This window comes from Budorcas taxicolor, chromosome 10 (genome assembly GCF_023091745.1).
Source record: "Budorcas taxicolor isolate Tak-1 chromosome 10, Takin1.1, whole genome shotgun sequence".
NCBI classification, from domain to species: Eukaryota; Metazoa; Chordata; class Mammalia; order Artiodactyla; family Bovidae; genus Budorcas; species Budorcas taxicolor.
In genome coordinates, this window is record NC_068919.1 from 75,979,775 (window position 1) to 75,999,537 (window position 19,763).

Here is a 19,763-nt window from a genome sequence, read left to right on the forward strand (position 1 = left end):
TAAAGCACTGTTATCATTTATTTCACTTATCCATAAGCTTGTTGTGCAGTCACCCAGTCATGTCCGAGTCTGCGATCCCATGGATGGCAGCACACCAGGCTTCCCTGTCGTTCACTATCTCCTGGAGTTTGCTCAAACTCATGTCATTGAATTGGTGATGCCATCCAACCATTTCATCCTCTGTCGTCCCCTTCTCCCCCAGCCTTCAGTCTTTCCCAGCATCAGGGTCTTTTCCGATGAGTGGGCTCTTCACGTCAGATGGCCAAAGTATTGGAGCTTCAGCATCAGTCCTTCCAATGAATATGCAGGGTAGATTTCCTTTAGGATTAATTGATTTAATCTCCATGCTATCTAAGAGACTCTCAAGAGTCTTCTCCAACATCAAGCTTGAAAAGCATCAGTTCTGTTCAGCACTTATACTTTTTTATGATCCAACTCTCACATCTGTACATGACTACTGGAAAAACCATAACTTTGACTATATGGACCTTTGTCAGCAAAGTGATATCTCTCTTTTGAGTATGCTTCCTAGGTTTATCATAGCTTTTCTTCTAAGGAGCAAGCATCTTTTAATTTTATAGCTGTGGTCACCTTCAGTGATTTTGAAGCCCAAGAAAATAAAATCTGTCAATGTTTCCATTTTTTTCCCCATCTATATACCATGAAGTGATGGAACCGAATGCCATGATCTTAGTTTTTTGAAGCATAGCTTATCCATAAGTTATGATCATGAAATATTTTTTTGCTGTTATTACTTTAAACAAACTGTTATCTATTAGATTAATAAAGAATAAGAAAAAGAAAAGATTCTATTTAACTTTCATTTATTCCTTCTTTAACACTCTTTGCTGTATATGTATGTATGTATATATGAGTTCTTGACATACTTTCTTCTCTCTGAAGCTAGCAACAGTTTCCCTCAATTTTTGTCGGAGAAAGTCTCTTTTGACTTTTGAAGGCAGTTTTACTGAATACAGAATTCTAAGCAGCTGATTTTTCATTCTTTAAAAGCAAAGTGTTTTACTCCAGTCCCTTCTTGCTTCCATGGTTTTTGAAAAGAAAAGTGAAAGTGAAGTCGCTCAGTTGTGTCCGACTCTTTGCAACCCCATAGACTGTAGCCTTCCAGGCTCCTCTGTCCACGGGATTTTCCAGGCAATAGTACTGGAGTGGGTTGCCATTTCCTTCTTTAGGGGATCTTCCCAACCCAGGGCTCGAACCTGAATGTCCCACATTGTAGACAGACACTTTTACCATCTTAGCCACCAGGGAAGTCCTTTTGAAAAGAAGGCCTGTGTAATTCTTATTCTTGTTCCTTTATTGATAAGATTCTCCCCTACCTCCTCGACTTCTTTCAAGATTTTTTCTTTGATTTTCTATAGTTTGAATATAACATTCATGATATAGATTTTTTATTTATTTATCCTGCTTAGTATGTTCTCTGAATTTTGTAGATCTGTGGATTGTTGTCATCATTAGTTTTGGAAATTTCTATGGCATTATTATGGGCTTCCCTGGTGGCTCAGAGGTTAAAGCGTCTGCCCACAATGCGGGAGACCAGGGTTCGATCCCTGGGTTGGGAACCTCCCCTGGAGGAGGAAATGGCAACCCACGCTAGTATTCTTGCCTGGAGAATCTGCCCCTGGAGAGAGGAGCCTAGTAGGCTACAGTCCATGAGGTCCCAAAGAGTTGGACACAACTGAGCAACTTCACTTTCACTTTCATGGCGTTATTACTTCAAATATTTCTTCTCTTTCTTTCTCTCTTTTTTTTCCTCTGGCATTCCCATTACATGTATGTTCTCCTTTTGTAATTGTCTCAGTTTTCAGATATTCTGTTTCATTCATTTCATTTTTTTTTCTCTTTCCAGTCAGTTTTGTAAGTTTATATTGTCATTATCTTCAAGCTCATTGATTCTTTCATTCAGTCATGTCCAGTTTACTGATGAGCCCATCAAACACATTCATTCCTGTTATTGTTTTTTGTTTCTAGCATTTTCTTTTGGTTCTTTCTTAGCGTCTTCATCTCTTTGCTTATGTTACTTATCTCTTCTTGCAAATTGTTCACTTTTTTCATTAGAATTCTTAACATGTTAATCATAGTTATTTAAAATTCCTGGTCTGATAATTCTAAAATGTCTGTCATATATAAATCTGGATCCAGTGGTTGCTTTGTTCCTTCAGTCTGATTTTTTTTCTTTTTTTCGCCTTTTAGCATATCTTACAATTTTGTGTTGAAAACTGAACGTAATGAATTATGTAAATGCAGAACTGAAATAGATAGGCCTTTGGTGTGAGGTTCTATGTTAATCTGGCTAGGATTGAGGCTGTGTTTACTATTAAACTGTGGTAGCTGTGGTGTCCAATGTTAAATTTTCCTCTAGTATCTTCATTTTTTTGTCTCCCTTGTTTTTAGGTTTTCTTAGACACTCCTTAAATAGGCAGTTTTTTTAGATGTTGTTGGTTCAGTCTCTTCAGTCGTGTCCAGCTCTTTGTGACCCCATGGACTGCAGCACAGCAGGTTTCCCTGCCCTTCACTATCTCCTGGAGTTTGTGCAAATTCCTGTCCACTGAGTCTCTGATGCCATCCACCCATCTCATCCTCTGTCACCATCTCCTCCTCTCCCGAATCTGGGTCTAGTATTCCCATCTCCTTAAGAATTTTTCACAGTTTGTTGTGATCCACACAGTCAAAGGCTTTTGCATAGTCAGTGAAGCAGAGGTAGATGTTTTTCTGAAAGGTAGAAGTAGATGTTTTTCCTCTTTACTGATCTTCAGTTTAGGTTAGCAGAGCAACTTGTGAATAGACATTTATAGTCATATTTTTACTATGATTATGATAATAGGAACAAATCTACATGAACACTGTTGAGATGACAATGTGATTCATGCCTATAATACATTTTTTTTCTATGAGAAAAAAATAAAATTTTTGAAACAGGAAAAAATAATAAATTCCTAAAAGTCAAAGATTTACTATACAGCAGTTATTATGTCCTTACACTTCTTCTGAAAACATCTGTTTGGGCAATACAGCCCTTTACTGTTTTATGGATATCATGTAACCACTCCTCCCCTCTTGCATACATCCATACACACACATGCACAGGTATATTCACAGATGTAGAGGCCAGAATGAGTATCTGACTCTGAGAAACTAACCCGTTAGGCTGGGCTGTGCCAACAAGTTACCTGTTGGCAGGTAATCTAATCTTGCACTTGAGCACACCAGCTGTGGAGTCTGATGGGTCTGTCTTCTAACTCCTTCACTGGTCATCTGTAAGAATACTTGCCCTGTAGGGTAATTTTTGTAATTAAGAGAAATAATATTCATAGGTGTTTGGCACAGTATTCAGCACATGATCTCAGTAAACATTAGTATCCTTACAAGAGACTCTGCTTATCTGAGGGTGAGACTAAGTTGTAAAATCCTGTAGACTCAAGCTGATGGCTACAAGATGGGGCACTGACAAGAGAGAAGTCACTTAGCAAAGAGTGTAGCTGACCTGCACAGACGATGGTAAAAAAAATTGCAGGTTTCTCATTTTCTGTAAAATACAGTTGTATTTCTTGTTTTTGTTTTGTTTTGTGTTGGCAATTCTCTTATATTCTTTCCTTTTCACTTGAGCTAGTTTGACCAGGTTTCTAGTCCTGCAACCAGTGACCTCTCAGTGAATCCTTTTTCTGGTTTTTGATACTGACAAAAGCAAATTATCATGTACAAGTTTTGTCCTACAAAACTTAACTATGAAGTACCAATGTCAGAATTCCAATATCCTTTATTTTATGAATTTTATAATCTTTTCTAACCAAGTAAGCAGTATCAGCAGACATATGTAATATTATATTCTTCCTCCTTTTATCTTCTTCTGTTTCAATGGTATATCTACCCCTATCTCCAACTGAAAGGAAAAGAAATAACAGTTTGTTAGTACACAAAGAAAAAGCATCCTTTAGAACCAAAATGTAATGTAGTCTTATTATCTTGTATATATTGTTTCCTGTGCATTGAAGCCTAAAAAGGGCATTTGGGGTCATATTATTGATTCATCCAATTCAGAACTCTGATTTAGCAGCAGTTCTCACTGACATATTATAAGAGATATAGTTGCCATCCATGATATCAAGGTCTGAACATTTATATTTTTTTTCCCAGATATACTAAATCTGGCTTTTATCTTCTCTTGGGGTAATGAGTTCTGTAAGAATTTCACCTATTGTGTAAAATTAGACTTTATTTATTCTTGAAGTTATTTTTTCAAGCACTAGTGAAACATTCCTAATTCTAAGATTTGGGGAGTACATCTTGAACACATTATCTAAATCTTTCATGATTTTTATAGGCTCTGAACATATCCCCTCTTAGCTCTCATTTTTTCAGGTAGAAGAAAATGATTCTCTTCTTCTTCTTCTTATCATTTGGAAGATCTCTGTCCTCTTAAAAACCATTATTTCTCCTTATTCTTAAGATGGAGTAGTTGAACTTCACAGATTTATTCACATACAAACATAATTGTAATTTCCTTTTTCATGTATATTCAACCTAGTAAAAATTACTTTTTATCACCTCTAGAAGTTCTTTTTGTGATATTTTTTAATTTTTCAGAAATTCCACTGACATGAATAAAGTTAATTTTTATAATAATCAAGGCTGGAAATGTTTCTGAAAATACAAATACTTGTATTTATTTTATGATTTATTTTGGATGCCATCAGTTATTTTACCGTAACTCTTGGATCATATCATCAACACTAGATACTTCAGTGTATAAGGTTTTCGTGCTTAAGTTGAAATTTGTTTACTTCTATTTATCCCTAATATACCACTTAAGAAATTAAAAGTAGGTTTTTTAAGGACAGAAATATTTTAGATTGCAGAATATTTTTTGCTTTAATGTTTAATCATTGAAAGTATGTAAATAAATAATAAGAGAATGATTTATAAGTTTAATAAATATGTTATGACAACTTTGCTTCCATATTCTATGTTATGAAGTAGGCTATTTGTTCTTCATGGAAAGCTTATTTTATCATTATTAGGAAATAAGACTGTCGTTGGTTGGCTAATTCATATTTTCTTTTTACAGTCAAATTGTGAAGATATTATTAACTCTTAACCATGAGCTTTAAATTGACTAACAAGCACTTTATTTCATATGAATAATTTAAAGTTGAGATCATCTGTGTTTAGTTACTGTTTCGTTTCTTGGGAGATCAAAGTGTGAACCCAAAATGACAAATGATATCGTTTTGTTAAGCCACAACTCACATCTTCTGATAGTTTTATGAGTACACATGATCATCGTTTTATGTCCTTCACTTAACATTAAATTTCTAGATCCAGTGCACTCTGCAGAGATAGGTCTAGATCTTACCTGTGGGAGTTGGCCTTACCTCTTCCTTTGTCTTGCTATTTAAACTCACACCTGGAGCCTGGCCCTCTCCCCTCTCTCTCTTTCATTCCATGAGAGGTATTTTGGCCTTCTCTGAAACTTTAAGGAAGTGGAATAGGAATGGAGTAAGACTTTAAACTCAGGAATCAGAATGTCTAAGTTCAACTCCTGAGTGCTTGCTAAATGACCTTAAACAGGTTACTTAACTTCATCTGTAAAATGGGGATAAGCAAGTACTCACCACATAAAGACTTTGTAGACTAATTAGGATAATGTTATGGAAAATGTTTAGTGTAGAACCTGGCATGTGGTTGGTGTTCAGCAAGTGTCACCTCTCGATTCAAGATGCTGATGGAGAGGTCCAGTGGGGAGGGAGTGGATGTGGGAGCTATTTTAGAAATGGCTTATGGCAGAGGTCATTGAGAAGGAGCAAAGCATATGGGAAGAACAGACTCTGGACCTTCATCCCTGCCAGACTCTTTATCAGTTGAAATGAAGATAGGATTATGATAAATAGTGGCCTCTGATTTAGAGATCTACCAGATTTAGACTTTAAATCTACCAGATTAAGACTTTGTGGTCTATTGATAGATAACTGTCTACAGGTTGAAAAATATGTTGCATATATAATAGGAAGCAGTAGGGATCATCTCATTGGAAAAGACCCTGATGCTGGGAAAGATTGAAGGCAGGAGGAGAAGGGGATGAAAAAGGATGAGATGGTTGGACCGCATCACCAACTCAGTGGACGGGAGTTTGAGCCGTGAGGTATCCTGCACTGCGGGTAGATTCTTTACCATATGAGCCACCAGGGAAGTGGGCTACAGTCCATGGGGTCACAAAGAGTCCAGCACGACTGAGCGACTAAGCACACAGCACACACTGTAAGGAAGGTTTGTTGTTCCTATTTTAGTAAGCTGATATATTTGTCTGTTTTATCAGTAATTTGTAGTACTTTAATACAGCACCATACTTGATTGTCTTTTTCCCTCACATCCTACAAAAGTCTTAACTGTTTTATTATTTCCTTCTTCCAACATGAGTGTATTTTCATTTCCTTCTCTCATGAAATAACCAAAATTTCTTGTTATAATTCTTGCATCTTAGGGTTTTAGGATGGACCGTTACTCTATCACCAGGGAACCTTAATTAGGCTTTTCTGATGTAACATAATTGGATGATAACTTAGTGTAAAATTACAAGTAGTTGTAAAGTCAACATGAAACATCACATTCCTAACTCTTCAACTTTGTGCTGACCGCAGAGACAGCTATAAAACTACCCCATAGCAAAAGGGAGCACAGCGTGCCACCTGATAGCTCTGTTCTGCAAGAGCCTGCCAGCACTCCTGCTCACCCTTTCACTTCTTCCAGGGATTCTCAAGGAATGAAAGACTGTTATCACCTGGAGGTCCTTCCTTCTGGCTCGCTCTTTCAAGGAGACATGACATGTGATGAAAGAATAAGAGGAATATGACAGTGGAATCGTGATTTTTTTTTTCAATCATGGGGGAAAGAGAGGTTGGGGTTTGGCTCTTTACTAAATTTGATGAAATTGAGGTTTGTCTTTGTTTCCGCTTCTTTTCTCCGTTTCCGTGTTTCTTACCAATGAGAAAAGCTGTTCTAGAATTCTCTGGGATCCTTTGGGTTAGAAGGAGGTTCTAAGTTAGAAGAAACTATTCCTGAAAAACAAAAAACTCCCCCAAACCTCTAGTCATAGAGTTATAGGACCTGCGCAATGTGAATCATCCAAAAAAAAAAAAAAAAACCTGTTGTCAGCATCCCCTTTATGAACATAGCATCTGTGGACTGTCTGGAACCTCTTGGCAAAGTAACATATATGTATACAAAAGTTAAATGACTAATTTTGTTTCAGAAACATTAAGAATGACTTCAGGAATTCTGTTTAGTGCCATGAAGCAAACAAATATCTTTGGTCTTTTTGCTTTTGACACTGTCCTGCCCACCTTATCCTGAACTGCATAATTCACTAAGCTATTACATATTTTCCATTAGCTGTTCTTTTAGTCCTCGATCCGGAGTTAAGACTGTCAGAATATCATTGAGGTCAGTGAACCATGAGCCTGATTGCTTTTGCAAGGCATTTCTGTTGCTAGTAAAAGCAGCAAGCACCTCATAAGAATGCTGCATAGTTGTTCACATAGTGATATGCTAATTCTTAAGAATGTTGCTAACAGTGCAGTGTGTTTCATATGATTGAATTTGGAACTTTTCACTCAACTGGTTCAAGCATTCAAACTGGAAGTAATAACAGTCTTTTGAGTTGTTGCTTAAATAGAGCAGTGACGGAATTCATATGACAGATGACAGTTGTTCATTCAAGTTCAGGAAGAGATCTCTATCAGCCACAGTGGTTGAAAAACAAAAGGAAAGTGGCCCAGATGTTCACTTTTTAATAGTATATCTTTCCTTCATATTTTAAATGAGAACAGAGCTCATCCATTAAATGAGGATATAAATATTAATGTCATGTTAAAAATCCCAAAGAACAGAGCTCACACATTTATGTGATTTTTTTTTTTTTAAACAGCCTCCTATAAATTAAAGAAAATCAAACAAACCACCCCCGCCCCCGTGCCTCTGGAGGTATCAACACAGGTGGTTAACTTTCGGTCTTTTTACTCATACCTTCTCTAACAAGTCTCAGAGAGTTGAGTAAAATTTAATCAGTCATATTTGGCCACACTGTGGCAAAGAAAATGTAAATCCCCAAAGTCCAGATAGCCTTTGTGGATATAATTTAAGCATATAAATTTCTTGCTGTGACGTGAGCAGGAAGTATTAGCAGTTTAGACAACTTACTGCTATTCTGAGCTTTCAGTATAGCACAGAATTTTGGTCAAGATAGTGATGATAGATTATCAGAATTTTCACATAGATCAGAATTGCTGTTCACTCTGTGTTCAATTGTTATTGCCTGTGGTAAACGGTATGAACAAGATTTACTTTGGGTGTATATCTTATATGTCCTTATCTGCTGTATTCGGGAGCATACCTTTGGCTCACTGAAATGGGGCACTTTGATATATTTTTCAGAGAATATGATATTTTGGTAAATAATCTCTTCCTGGACCTAACGATAGCCAGGTTCTTGAGAACTGTTCAGCAGAATTGGTCCCAGGATAAGAGCTAACATTTTTTGAGAACTGCTGTGAATCAGGCATTGTATTCAGCTTTCTCCATGCAATATCTCATCCACAGAATTAACTTGATGAGTAAGATACTATTATTAACCCTATTTTACATATGAGAAAATTGCTGTTATCAATGACATTTTCCAGATGAATAAGAAGGGGTGAAGTTAAATATAACCTATCCAAGATCACATGACAGTTAGGTGATAGAGAATTTGAACTCTAATTTTTATGACTCCAGAGCCTATACTCTTAATCACTGTGCACACAGTCATGGTTCTGTATGAATAGGCATTTGCTTTGCTATATTTCGTTTGATGTCACTCCCTGCTCTAGCCTCCAGTGGAGCCATGAGTCCCAGCAGTTGACACAGTCTTTGGTATGGCTGTTGAATGGGATGGCACCTAGCTGCTAGACCCATTCAAGACCACACTAAGGAGGAGAACTAAAACCTTATTCTGTCTCTCTGTACTTATTTGGAGGAAGCCAGAACCTATGTGGGTATTGACGGAAATCTCTTTAAGAAGTTTGAGTCCAAAAAGTAGACAGGTTTTCTGGTTCAGAATCACCAAAAAGTTACTAATAACTCCCTTCTCCCCCCAAGTGAATTTAAGTTCTAGATAGTGATATCTTATTGAAGATGTTTCTCAACTGACAACCCTATTCCAGACCTCTTTGCTTTGACCAGTCTGAGCTCTATGAATTCTGTTTTTAGGAGAGTCCCCCTTCCTGAGTTCTGCTTCTCTCACAAGACAGTAATGACAGAGGAAGTCTTATGGACTGGGGCCTAAAATCTTTGCATCCTTGAAACATTTTTCATTACAGCAAAGCCCATTAATTTATCAGTTCAGTTCAGTCACTCAGTCGTGTCCAACTCTTTGTGACCCGATGGACTGCAGCATGCCAGGCTTCCCTGTCCATCACCAACTCCCAGAGCATACTCAAACTCATGTCCATCGAGTCAGTGATGCCATCCAACCATCTCATCCTCTGTCGTCCCCTTCTCCTCCTGCCTTCAATCATTCCCAGCATCAAGGTCTTTTCCAATGAGTCAGTTCTTCGCATCAGGTGGCCAAAGTATTGGAGTTTCAGCTTCAGTATGAGTCCTTCCAATGAATTTTCAGGACTGATTTCCTTTAGGATGGACTGGTTTGATCTCCTTGCAGTCCAAGGGACTCTCGAGTGTCTTCTCCAACACCACAGTTCAAAAGCATCAATTCTTTGGCGCTGAGCTTTCTTTATAGTCCAACTCTCACATCCGTACATGATTACTGGAAAAACCATAGCTTTGACTAGACGGACCTTTGTTGGCAAAGTAATGTCTCTACTTTTTAATATGCTGTCTAGCTATGGTGGATATTAAGCTTCTAAAGCCCTTTCTTTTGAAGACTAATAATTCTGATTGACTATCTGCAGGGCTAGTGTCTCTGACTTATGTTACATAAAACAGTAGCAGAGTAATGCTTTTAAACAGAGCTGTTATGAATTGACCAGCAGGGAGGAGGGCTCTTCTAGAGGTACTTGCTTGTAGCTGAGAAGATCATCCCTTACAAAGAGCTGCCTATGCTCCTGCCAGAGAACAGGCTTGTTGTGTACTAACAAGCTTTTTGAGTCTTAATCTGCCCTTGGCAAAGAGAATGACCTGATAAAATAGGGTTATCAACCAGAGAGGTCATCTGAAATATGAGATAATTAATAATGACCGTATCAATTCAGGTTGAACTGGGCAGTCAGTTGTGTAACACCCAGGCTAGTTTGCACTGGTTCTTTACAGATGAATAGTGCTAACTTAACGTATAATTTGTATATCTAAAATATCCTCGTTTTAGAGACTGATGCAGTACTTTTTTTTTTTTTAACCAATGCTGATGTCTTAATCTGGGCATCTGTCATGGCTCACTGGTAAAGAATCTGCCTGAGTTCAGTCCCTGAGTCAGGAAGATCCCTTGGAGAGGGAAATGGCAACCCACTCTGGGATTCTTGCCTGGGAAACCCCATGAACAAAGGAGCCTGAAGGGCTACAGTCCATGGGGGTCACAGAGTCAGACACAATTTAGCAGCTAAACAACAGTCTTAGAATGGCAGAGCACTCTTCATTGGTAAACAGGGATGCACTTAAATGCTTTTTTTTTTAATGCATGTTCCAGAAAGCAGAATGTAGTATAGTAGAGTAAGCACTGCTAAGTCACTTCAGTTGTGTCCGACTGACGCTGTGCGACCCCATAGACGGCAGCCCACCAGGCTCCCCCGTCCCTGGGATTCTCCAGGCAAGAACACTGGAGTGGGTTGCCATTTCCTTCTCCAATGCATGAAAGTGAAAAATGAAAGTGAAGTCGCTGAGTCGTATCTGACTCTTAGCAACCCCATGGACTGCAGCCTTCCAGGCTCCTCCGTCCATAGGATTTTCCAGGCAAGAGTACTGGAGTGGGGTGCCATTGCCTTCTCCGAGAGTAAGCACTAGAGTCTGATTATTAGCTAATTACCTTTGAGAAATCCTCTTAACCACTCTTACTCTGTTTCCTCTGGAAAATAAGGGGGTTTAAATAAATGTGTTTCCCAAAATTCTGAAACCTACCACAGATTACTAGAGGTGACTTTAGGTGGCATGTAAGATCATGTCAGGCAGTTTTCTGAAAAGAAAAAAAAATTTAAACTTTGACTCATAGCTGAGTTATTCCTTATTTAGTCTTTTAATAGAATCTGGGGACTTCCCTGCCATGGGCGGAGTTCCTCACGCCTTCCTCATGACCTTTGCCATGGGCGGAGTTCCTCATGCTGGCCCCAGGCACTTCCCGGTGATCCAGTGGTTAAGAATCTGCCTTGCAATGCAGAGTTAGGCAGGTCGATCCCTGGTCACGGAACTAGGACCCCTTATGCTGCAGAGCAGCTAACCCCACGCACAACTGCTGAGCCCACACCCCAGAGCCTGCGTGCCATAGCTAGAGCGCTCACATGCCAACTGCTGGAGCCTGCGCCCTCTGGAGCCCACCTGCCACAACTAGAGAGTCTGGGCACTGCAACAGAAGATCTTGCATGATCCAACAAAGATCCTGTGTGCCACATGCAGCCAAATAAATTTTTTAAAAAATAGTAATCTGTCTTGAACTTAGTGCCCTTTATAAGCAAGAGAATTTGTATAAAATTTAATAACATAGTTTTGTTTGTAGCAAAGTTATAGTTTCAGTTACCATATATAAAATAAATCAATTTAAGTTTTAAAAAGTGGATTTTTAAACATTAAATAGTACAGATGGTACGTATGGATATGGCAGAAATTACAAAGGTGGTACATAAATGACTAAAGTTTAGAAAACTGTGAATAAGATTATCTCTAGGATCTGTTCCAGGTTTAAATTCTTTTGAATGTGTATTCCAATAGAACAAGAATGTTTTATGGCAAACCAAGTATAAAAGAAAAGAACTTCCAACTTAGCATGTACTATGTAATTTTCTTTCATTTTGAAATATGTCATTATTGAGGAGGCTAAAGTTTTATTCTAACAGTTTTTTTTTCATTTATAAATATGAATATCCCTTTCTTAATATTTTACTGGATAACTGAGTATTGATATGTTTTAGATAGCGTGTTTGTTGGTGATGATGGTATTGTGTGTTCCTTTGTTTATTTGTTTCACCAAAAGCAGTCTGGTTCTGAGTGAGGTTTTTGAACTAGAAATCTTGAAAGTCAGTAACCATGTCATCACTCTATAGGCTATACTCTGACTAGTACAGTGTTTTAGCATAGTGTAGTGTTCAGTAAATATTTGAACAAGTGAATGAATAAATAAGTCAATACAAATATACTGAGTTTGTGTCTGGAAGGTGCAAGCGTAGTTTTCATTTCTGAAATGAAATAGTCAATAGAGCTATCTATGCAGAAATTAAGGCCTTGGGACAATTATTTATAGAAGGTAATACTTTCTCTTGAGTGAAGTTTGGAGTTAGTTACATGGGAAATTTAGCATAACCTTTTCAGGAAGAAATTACAAAAAGAAAGTAGCTCTACTAATTTTGCTTTTGTTTATGGTCATATAGGAGAAGCTAGGATTTTCCTTCTTTTTTCTCTTTCTTTTTTATAAGAAAAGGCTAGCTTTCTACCTTACTTTTTTTTCCTTCTCATACATATACTACTTATCATCTCCACCCTGGGGAGAGCACCCTAATTTTCCTTGCCTTAGGGGAGATATTAGAGCTTAATTTAAAATACAGCTCACTGTTTCCCTAAACACTCTTGATTACAGTTTCTCATCTGATAAAGGTGCCCAGCTCTTTCTTAACTGGCATACGAAGTGAACTGCAATACTGGTGGTAAATTTGTTTATTCTCATTTATTCACTCAACATTATGTGTCAGGGGTTTTGTTCTAAGACTCCTGAAATGAGTTTTACATATCAGTGAGAATATTAACCAGATGTTTCTAATCCTTAACTTTACAACTGACTTTCTAATAACCATGCAGTTGGTTTGAGTGACATGCCCGGATCATGTAATTTATTTTAAAACACTTTTTCCATTTACAGAAAAACAAAATTTAAGGACTGTGTTTCATTTTGGTGAATATATTTCAAACATATTCTATGTCTGCTCACTACAAATACACTCTTTCTTTAATGGCCCAGTGATTAACTGTGATTCTGATTTATTATGCACAATGACAGCATCTTAACTGGAGTTATTTTGCATGTTTAGGTTAATATGTTTTGTTACTTAAAATTTAAGTCAGTATATTTTATATTTGTAAAATCTTTCTGCCTAGTATGTTTGTGTTTTCTAGTTATTATTAATACTATGTGGTCTTTAAAATGTGACATAAACTCTGAGGATGCTGGTTATAACATCTTGGTTTGTTGTCAACATATTATAAAGTTGATAGAACAGCAGTAACATTAATGGTACATAGAAGTTGAATTTCAAAACTAATCATAATTTACAGCAATTATCTATCACTTTTCTAACTTGAAATTAAAATTATTCAGGTATACAATCAACACAGATTCTATTATGGTCATCATTGAAAATATAATAGATCTAATTTTGTCCAGGCAAAAAAAAAGATTTTGGAACTATCTTATTTTGTTTCTTTAAAAGAGATACTTGTCTTAAAATTGTAATCTTTAGATATCTCTAGAGTCATTGTGCTCTGTCATGAAAGTGTGCAAGAGCCATTTGCTATCATGACATGCTGGAAGTTTTGAGAACTCTTTGTCTAATTCAAAACAAACAATTACAGATTCCACATGTAAGTGCTATCATTTGATATTTGGCCTTCTCCATACAGCAGAAAGTAACACAACATTTAAGTCAACGGAACTGCAATACAAATTCTAAAAAGAAAAACAGTTATGAAAAACAGGACTTTGCCTACGGGAACATGTCCGCTGACAATATGGTTATTCTCTGATTAGATGCTTGGAGTGCTGGAAGCCATCTTTATCTGGGTTATGAGGTATTGATATGGCAGCCCATTATGGTAGAAAAGAAAAGGCCACATACTTGAGAGGCAGACCAACCTGAATGTGACATTCGGCTCTGTCACTTTTACTCTGGTACCGAGGGCAAGTTACTTAACTTCCTCTATAAAATGAAAATTATAACGCTTTGGAGTTTCTGTGCCAATAAAAGCACCCAGAGTGAGTTCTTGTCAAATGGCAGTTGTACACGCAATACAGTGTGATGACATGCTCTGATATTCCCTCAGGTGAGATAAAGGACAAAAATGTGCAGGTAGTCGAGCTCCCCATCGTGGACAGTCTTCATCCTCGTCCTCCATATCTACCCCTGGCTGTACCAGAAGACCTTGCAGACCGACTTGTACGAGTCCATGGTGACCCTGCAGTGTGGTGGGTGTCCCAGTTTGTCAAATACTTGATCCGCCCACAGCCTTGGCTAGAAAAGGAAATAGAAGAGGCCACCAAGAAGCTAGGCTTCAAACATCCAGTTATTGGGTAAGAACCTGATTCGTTTCTCCTAAAGTGATATGTAGTAACATGGGTGCATAACTTTAGAGAACAGGATGAATGTTACAAGATTTAGTATAATTTTCATAGCCACACCGCAAAACAGAGGTTCCAGTGTTCACCTTAGGCCACAGGGAGATCATTCTTCCTTTGGTCACTTAGAACAGCTGAGTCATCATAATTTAGTCACTTAATAATTTGTTCATTTATTCGTTCAGCAAATATATTAAAACACATTTCGGAAATTAGCTGTCTCTCCTGGGGAAACAAGCAAAATTTTATTTTATCGGGAGTATTTTAGATACTAGACATGCTTCCTATCTTACTCTAAGAGGGCCATGAGATGGGGCGCTCACATTTATAGCTTTTCTTTTACGCCTTATTCTTAGGTTTCTTTCGTTGCCACTAGTGGTGATTTTGCATTTTTGATGTTCTGTTTTCTTTTTTGTTTTGGAACCCATTTTGAGAACAAGATTTCATTTGTAGGGTAAGATAATGTTGAAATTGTTATTTAAAGTTGTCTCTTAGCCCACTTAGCAATTACTGTTTATATATGTATTCAGTCTCATGCTTATGTTAAGGGAAATGTATCAGGAAATCTTGGAAGCAAAAAAAGTCCAGAAGAGCACTTGTACTCACAAGCATGTGCTCTGTCCTATACCAATACATAAAAAGTTATGAATAAGGCATTTTTCTTGTCCTGATGCCAGATTTCACACCACAGGAAATGTTCTTTGCCTAAAGGAAAGAATATGAGTTAAGTGACCTTGGTAATACTCCTGCCTGTTCCCTAATTCTGGGTCAAGTTACTTAATAATAGTATTATTGAGCTTTGATTTTTTTTCCATTTGTAAAATAGGGAAGGTAATACCTCCCCTAAAAATGATGATGTGATAATATAAGAATGAAAAAAGGATTTTGGTTCTGTAGGGAGAAAATACACTGTAAAATGTTATTACCTTTCAGAGAGACTGATGCTTAAGTAATTCCTGAAAATAGATTTGTAGGCTAGACTATGGCATTCTGCAGCTTCTACTGTTTGTAATAAAGTCAGCTATTGATTAATATTAATACATGTGTTGATTCATTCACTTATCTGCAGAACATTTATTGAATACCTGCTACTGTGGGGGACCAAGATTAATTTTTTTTAAATGACTCCTTTCAACTCATTACAGTCCATGGGAAAAGAGACTTAACTAACATTAGACTGGGAGAATGTGATTAATGCCCTGAGGAAAAGCATAGAAGTCTTATGAGAAGTCAGGGAAGGGGAAATGTACTTTCTGGACCAAGAAAGCCTTCAGAACCACAGTGTTGGAACAGAATTTTCAAAGGTGGAGAAAGATGGAGGATAGTAGTTACATTCCCAAAATAACTTCAACTGCATTATCTCAGTGATCCTGTAACACAGTCCGGTGAAGTAGGCAGAGATGACCATTTTACAGCAAATCTCTTCCCAAAGTTCCAGAGTTTATAAAGGCAAAACCAGGACGTAAAGCTTCTTAACTTTGTTTGGATAACCTGTAGTTTTACATAGCAGAAAGCTACCGTTATTAATTTTTCATGGAGCATCCCCCACATTGAGAACTGACCAAATACAGGAACTTGAAGTTCTGCAGACAGCTAAGTTATTTGCACACTGAAGCAGTGTGTTGTCTGAAAGAGGGGTGCACTAGAATTCAAGATCTAGGAGTCCAGACTAGTTTCTGCCACTTAGCAAGTCATGTCACTTTGGACAACTTGCTTGGTTATCCTCGGCCTTCCTTAATTGTCACTGTTTGTGTATTAAAAAAAAAAAAGCACTGGGTTAGATAATAGGTATCTATTAACACAATAATAGACTTTTGTGTCTACCCATCATTCATTCATTCATTTATTTGTTGTGTTTGGTGGAATTGGGAATAAATAAAATCAGATTCCTTGCCCTAGAGGAGCTGTGATAATGAAAATCAGGCAAGTACACAAATAACTTTTACAAGACTGGACTGAAATGCAAGTGAAAGAAACCAGCATTCCTTTTTGCCTTATGTTGTCATTTTGTTTCCTGAAATGTCTTCAGAGGCCTCAGTTTCTTTAACTGTTAGATGAAAGAGTTATATTCTAATATCCTTCACAGCTCTAACATTCTAATTCTTTCATGAAATTCCATTTAAGGTCCTCTCTCAAATTATTGGTCCAGGCCTAGTTTTAGGAATACTTGGAGAACTGAGAGAATTGCTTAGTAGTACTCTGTTCCTCTTGCTTTGATTGTTCCTTTTTGTTATAGATCTCCTTTCCCATTTTTCCACTTGTGTCTTCGTCTTCATATGTACATAAGTTACTGACCCCTGTTCTAAATGGTGCTAAAACAAATGCATGGTAAAAATCAGAATTTCAAGTAGTGTTTCTTCTTATGAAACTTCTCATTGAAATTCAGTGGAATTGTTCCTTCTGTCCCATTTCATCTCCAGAGCACAATGAACAATTCCAAATTTCCTGAGAGAACCAGTGACTAAGAAGATTGTAAAAAGGAAAAGGTGTGATACAATAGGTGCTCATATGCTAGTATTCACACCTGGACTATCATCTGAAATGCAAAGGAAAGAATAGCCGTGAAGATGACAGAGTAACTGCAGTGAAACTGAAGCCTCACTCCAGATTCATAATAAATGGGAGCCTCATAGGCTGCCGTCTGTGGTCGCACAGAGTCGGACACAGCTGAAGCAACTTAGCAGCAGCAGCAGGCTTGACCTACTGTGAAAGTGTTAGTCGCTCAGTCATGTCTGACTCTTTGTGACCTCATGGACTATAGCCCGCCAGGCTCCTCTGTCCATGGAATTCTCCAGGCAAGAATACTGGAGTGGGTGGCCATTCTCTTCTCCAGGGGATCTTCCCAACCCAGGGATCGAACCTGGGTCTCCTGCACAGCAGGCAGATCCTTTACCATCTGAGCTACCAGGGAAGCCCCAGGCTTGACTTAAGACTTGCTCATATATTATGACCTAAAAGGAAACAAATCTATCTTGTTCTTTTCTTTTTATGAGCAGTGGTTTAGTAACTTGGGAAGAGAGGGGTTGTAGAAAGGGCAAATGTAAGGAGTGTTTTAACTTATGAAAACCAACTATGATTACTATTATTCTTAATTTCATTAAAATACTGTTGAAAGTTGAGGCGTTATTCAGTGCAAGACAGTGTAACTTTTGTGTCCCCAGTTCTACAATTTCACAGTTTTTGAGCTTTTCTTAAATAGGACAGATGAAATTAGTCTCTGCTTGTATTTAGTAGGGTAAAACAGCAGAGAATGGAAATTCATTATACCTACAACAAAAAAAGTTTGGAATGGTTCTACGAACTTAAAATAGTAAGAACTCTTAACAGGTTTGCCTTGCTTTGATTGTGCTATAGAGAGTATCCTTGCAGGTCTGTGTTTTCCTTAGCTTTAAACTCTATAAGCTGCTGTTACAGTGATGATATAGGATAAAATGAAGAAAAAGAAAACTTGGCATCAAGACATTACAAATGATATATTTAATGTTCTATAATAATAACTGTGAGTCTTGCCATCCTTTATTGTCAAAAATATTAAAAATTATTTCTAGTTTTTTGGTTGGTATTTGCTGCCTTGTATACAGTCTAACCCTAGAATCTCCCATTTACTTCTGATTTGCCAATTACTTTCTCTTTAAAGCATTTTTCAAAGACTTATTTTCTAATCCCCCTTGTATTAATATGCAAATATATTTAGAATACATGTGTTTGAATTTTTTAATATTGGTTTTATTTTTTCTAATGTTGAAAATGAAAGAAAACTTGGTTTAAATGTACATAAATGGGGAAACCAGAATTGAAAAAGACACATGTACCCATATTCACTGCAGCACTATTTACAATACCCAGGACATGGAAGCAACCTAGATGTCCATCCACAGAATAAAGTTGTGGTGTATATACACAGTGGAATATTACTCAGCTATAAAAAGGAACACATTTGAGTCAGTTCTTATGAGGTGGATGAACCTAGAGCCTACTATACATAGTGAAATGAGTCAGGCAAATACTGTATATTAACAGATATATATGGAATGTAGAAAGATGGTAGTGATGATCCTACATGCAGGGCAGCGAAGGAGACACAGATACACAGAACAGACTTTTGGACTCATTGGAAGGAGAGGGTGGGATGATTTGAAAGAAAGCATTGAAACATATTCATTACCAGGTATAAAACATAGCCAGGGCAAGTTTGATGTATGATGCAGGGCACCCAAAGCCAGTGCTCTGTGACAACCTGGAGGAATAGGGTGGGAAGGGATGTGAGAGAAGGGCCAATTTATGTTGATGTATGGCAAAAACCATCACACTATTGTAAAGTAGCTATCTTCCAATTAAAATATATAAATTTTTTTAAAAAGAAAAGGAAATGTCCATAATGCCACCATGAATAGAGGTATAAAGCTGAATACCCTAAAAGTACTCTCTGGATTGGAGCATTTTCAGCGGAATCTGACTTTATCTCTCTGTCCTTACAGAGTCCATGTTAGACGCACAGACAAAGTGGGAACAGAAGCAGCCTTCCATCCCATTGAGGAATACATGGTGCATGTTGAAGAACATTTTCAGCTTCTTGCTCGCAGAATGAAAGTGGATAAAAAAAGAGTTTATTTGGCCACAGATGACCCTTCTTTATTAAAGGAGGCAAAAACAAAGTAAGTTAGATGAACTATGATTCTACAGTGGATCGTCTCTTTTCAGTCAGAATGAATCCTTAATTCCCACGACTGGTGATTCTTGTTACATTGAATTTTATTACTGATTATTGGGGGTTTTAAATTCAAACAGCTGTGTGCTCGTGCAACTGTTATTATGATCAAAGCATATTTGTGGTGCCAGCAAGGTGTAGACTTCGTTGTGAAACCCCCTTCTCTCAACTTGTAGGCAGCAGTCATCTCGTAATATACTGACACGACCTTTGTGTGCTTGGAAGGCAGAGGGGCAAGCTTTCTGGTGTCCTTGTAAGGACGCCCATTCCATCATAAGGGCCCCACGCTAAGGATTTCCCAAAGGCCCCATTTCCAAATATTATCACATTGGGAGTTAGGGCTTACACATATGAATTCTGAGGGGACACAAACATTCAGTCCATAACACTAATCAATTCACAAGACTGTTAAAAATGAAACACACAACGTACTTGTCCTTTTGCTCTTACAGTCTTCACTAAGAATTGAAGGCAACTGAAACCATGTGTAAGATACAAGTTTTCACCTTGTAAAAACTTCTG

The 19,763-nt window shown here is 37.5% G+C and overlaps 1 protein-coding gene across 1 annotated transcript in view; it reads left to right on the forward strand.

Moving 5' to 3' along the window:
* Positions 1 to 19,763, forward strand: part of FUT8 (fucosyltransferase 8) — a 171,063-nt gene that overhangs the window by 132,362 nt on the left and 18,938 nt on the right. Inside the window, exons 6-7 of the mRNA XM_052646732.1 lie at positions 14,242 to 14,488; positions 19,012 to 19,188. Of these exons, the coding sequence (XP_052502692.1) occupies positions 14,242 to 14,488; positions 19,012 to 19,188 (424 nt within the window). The remainder of the gene's footprint in view (positions 1 to 14,241; positions 14,489 to 19,011; positions 19,189 to 19,763) is intronic.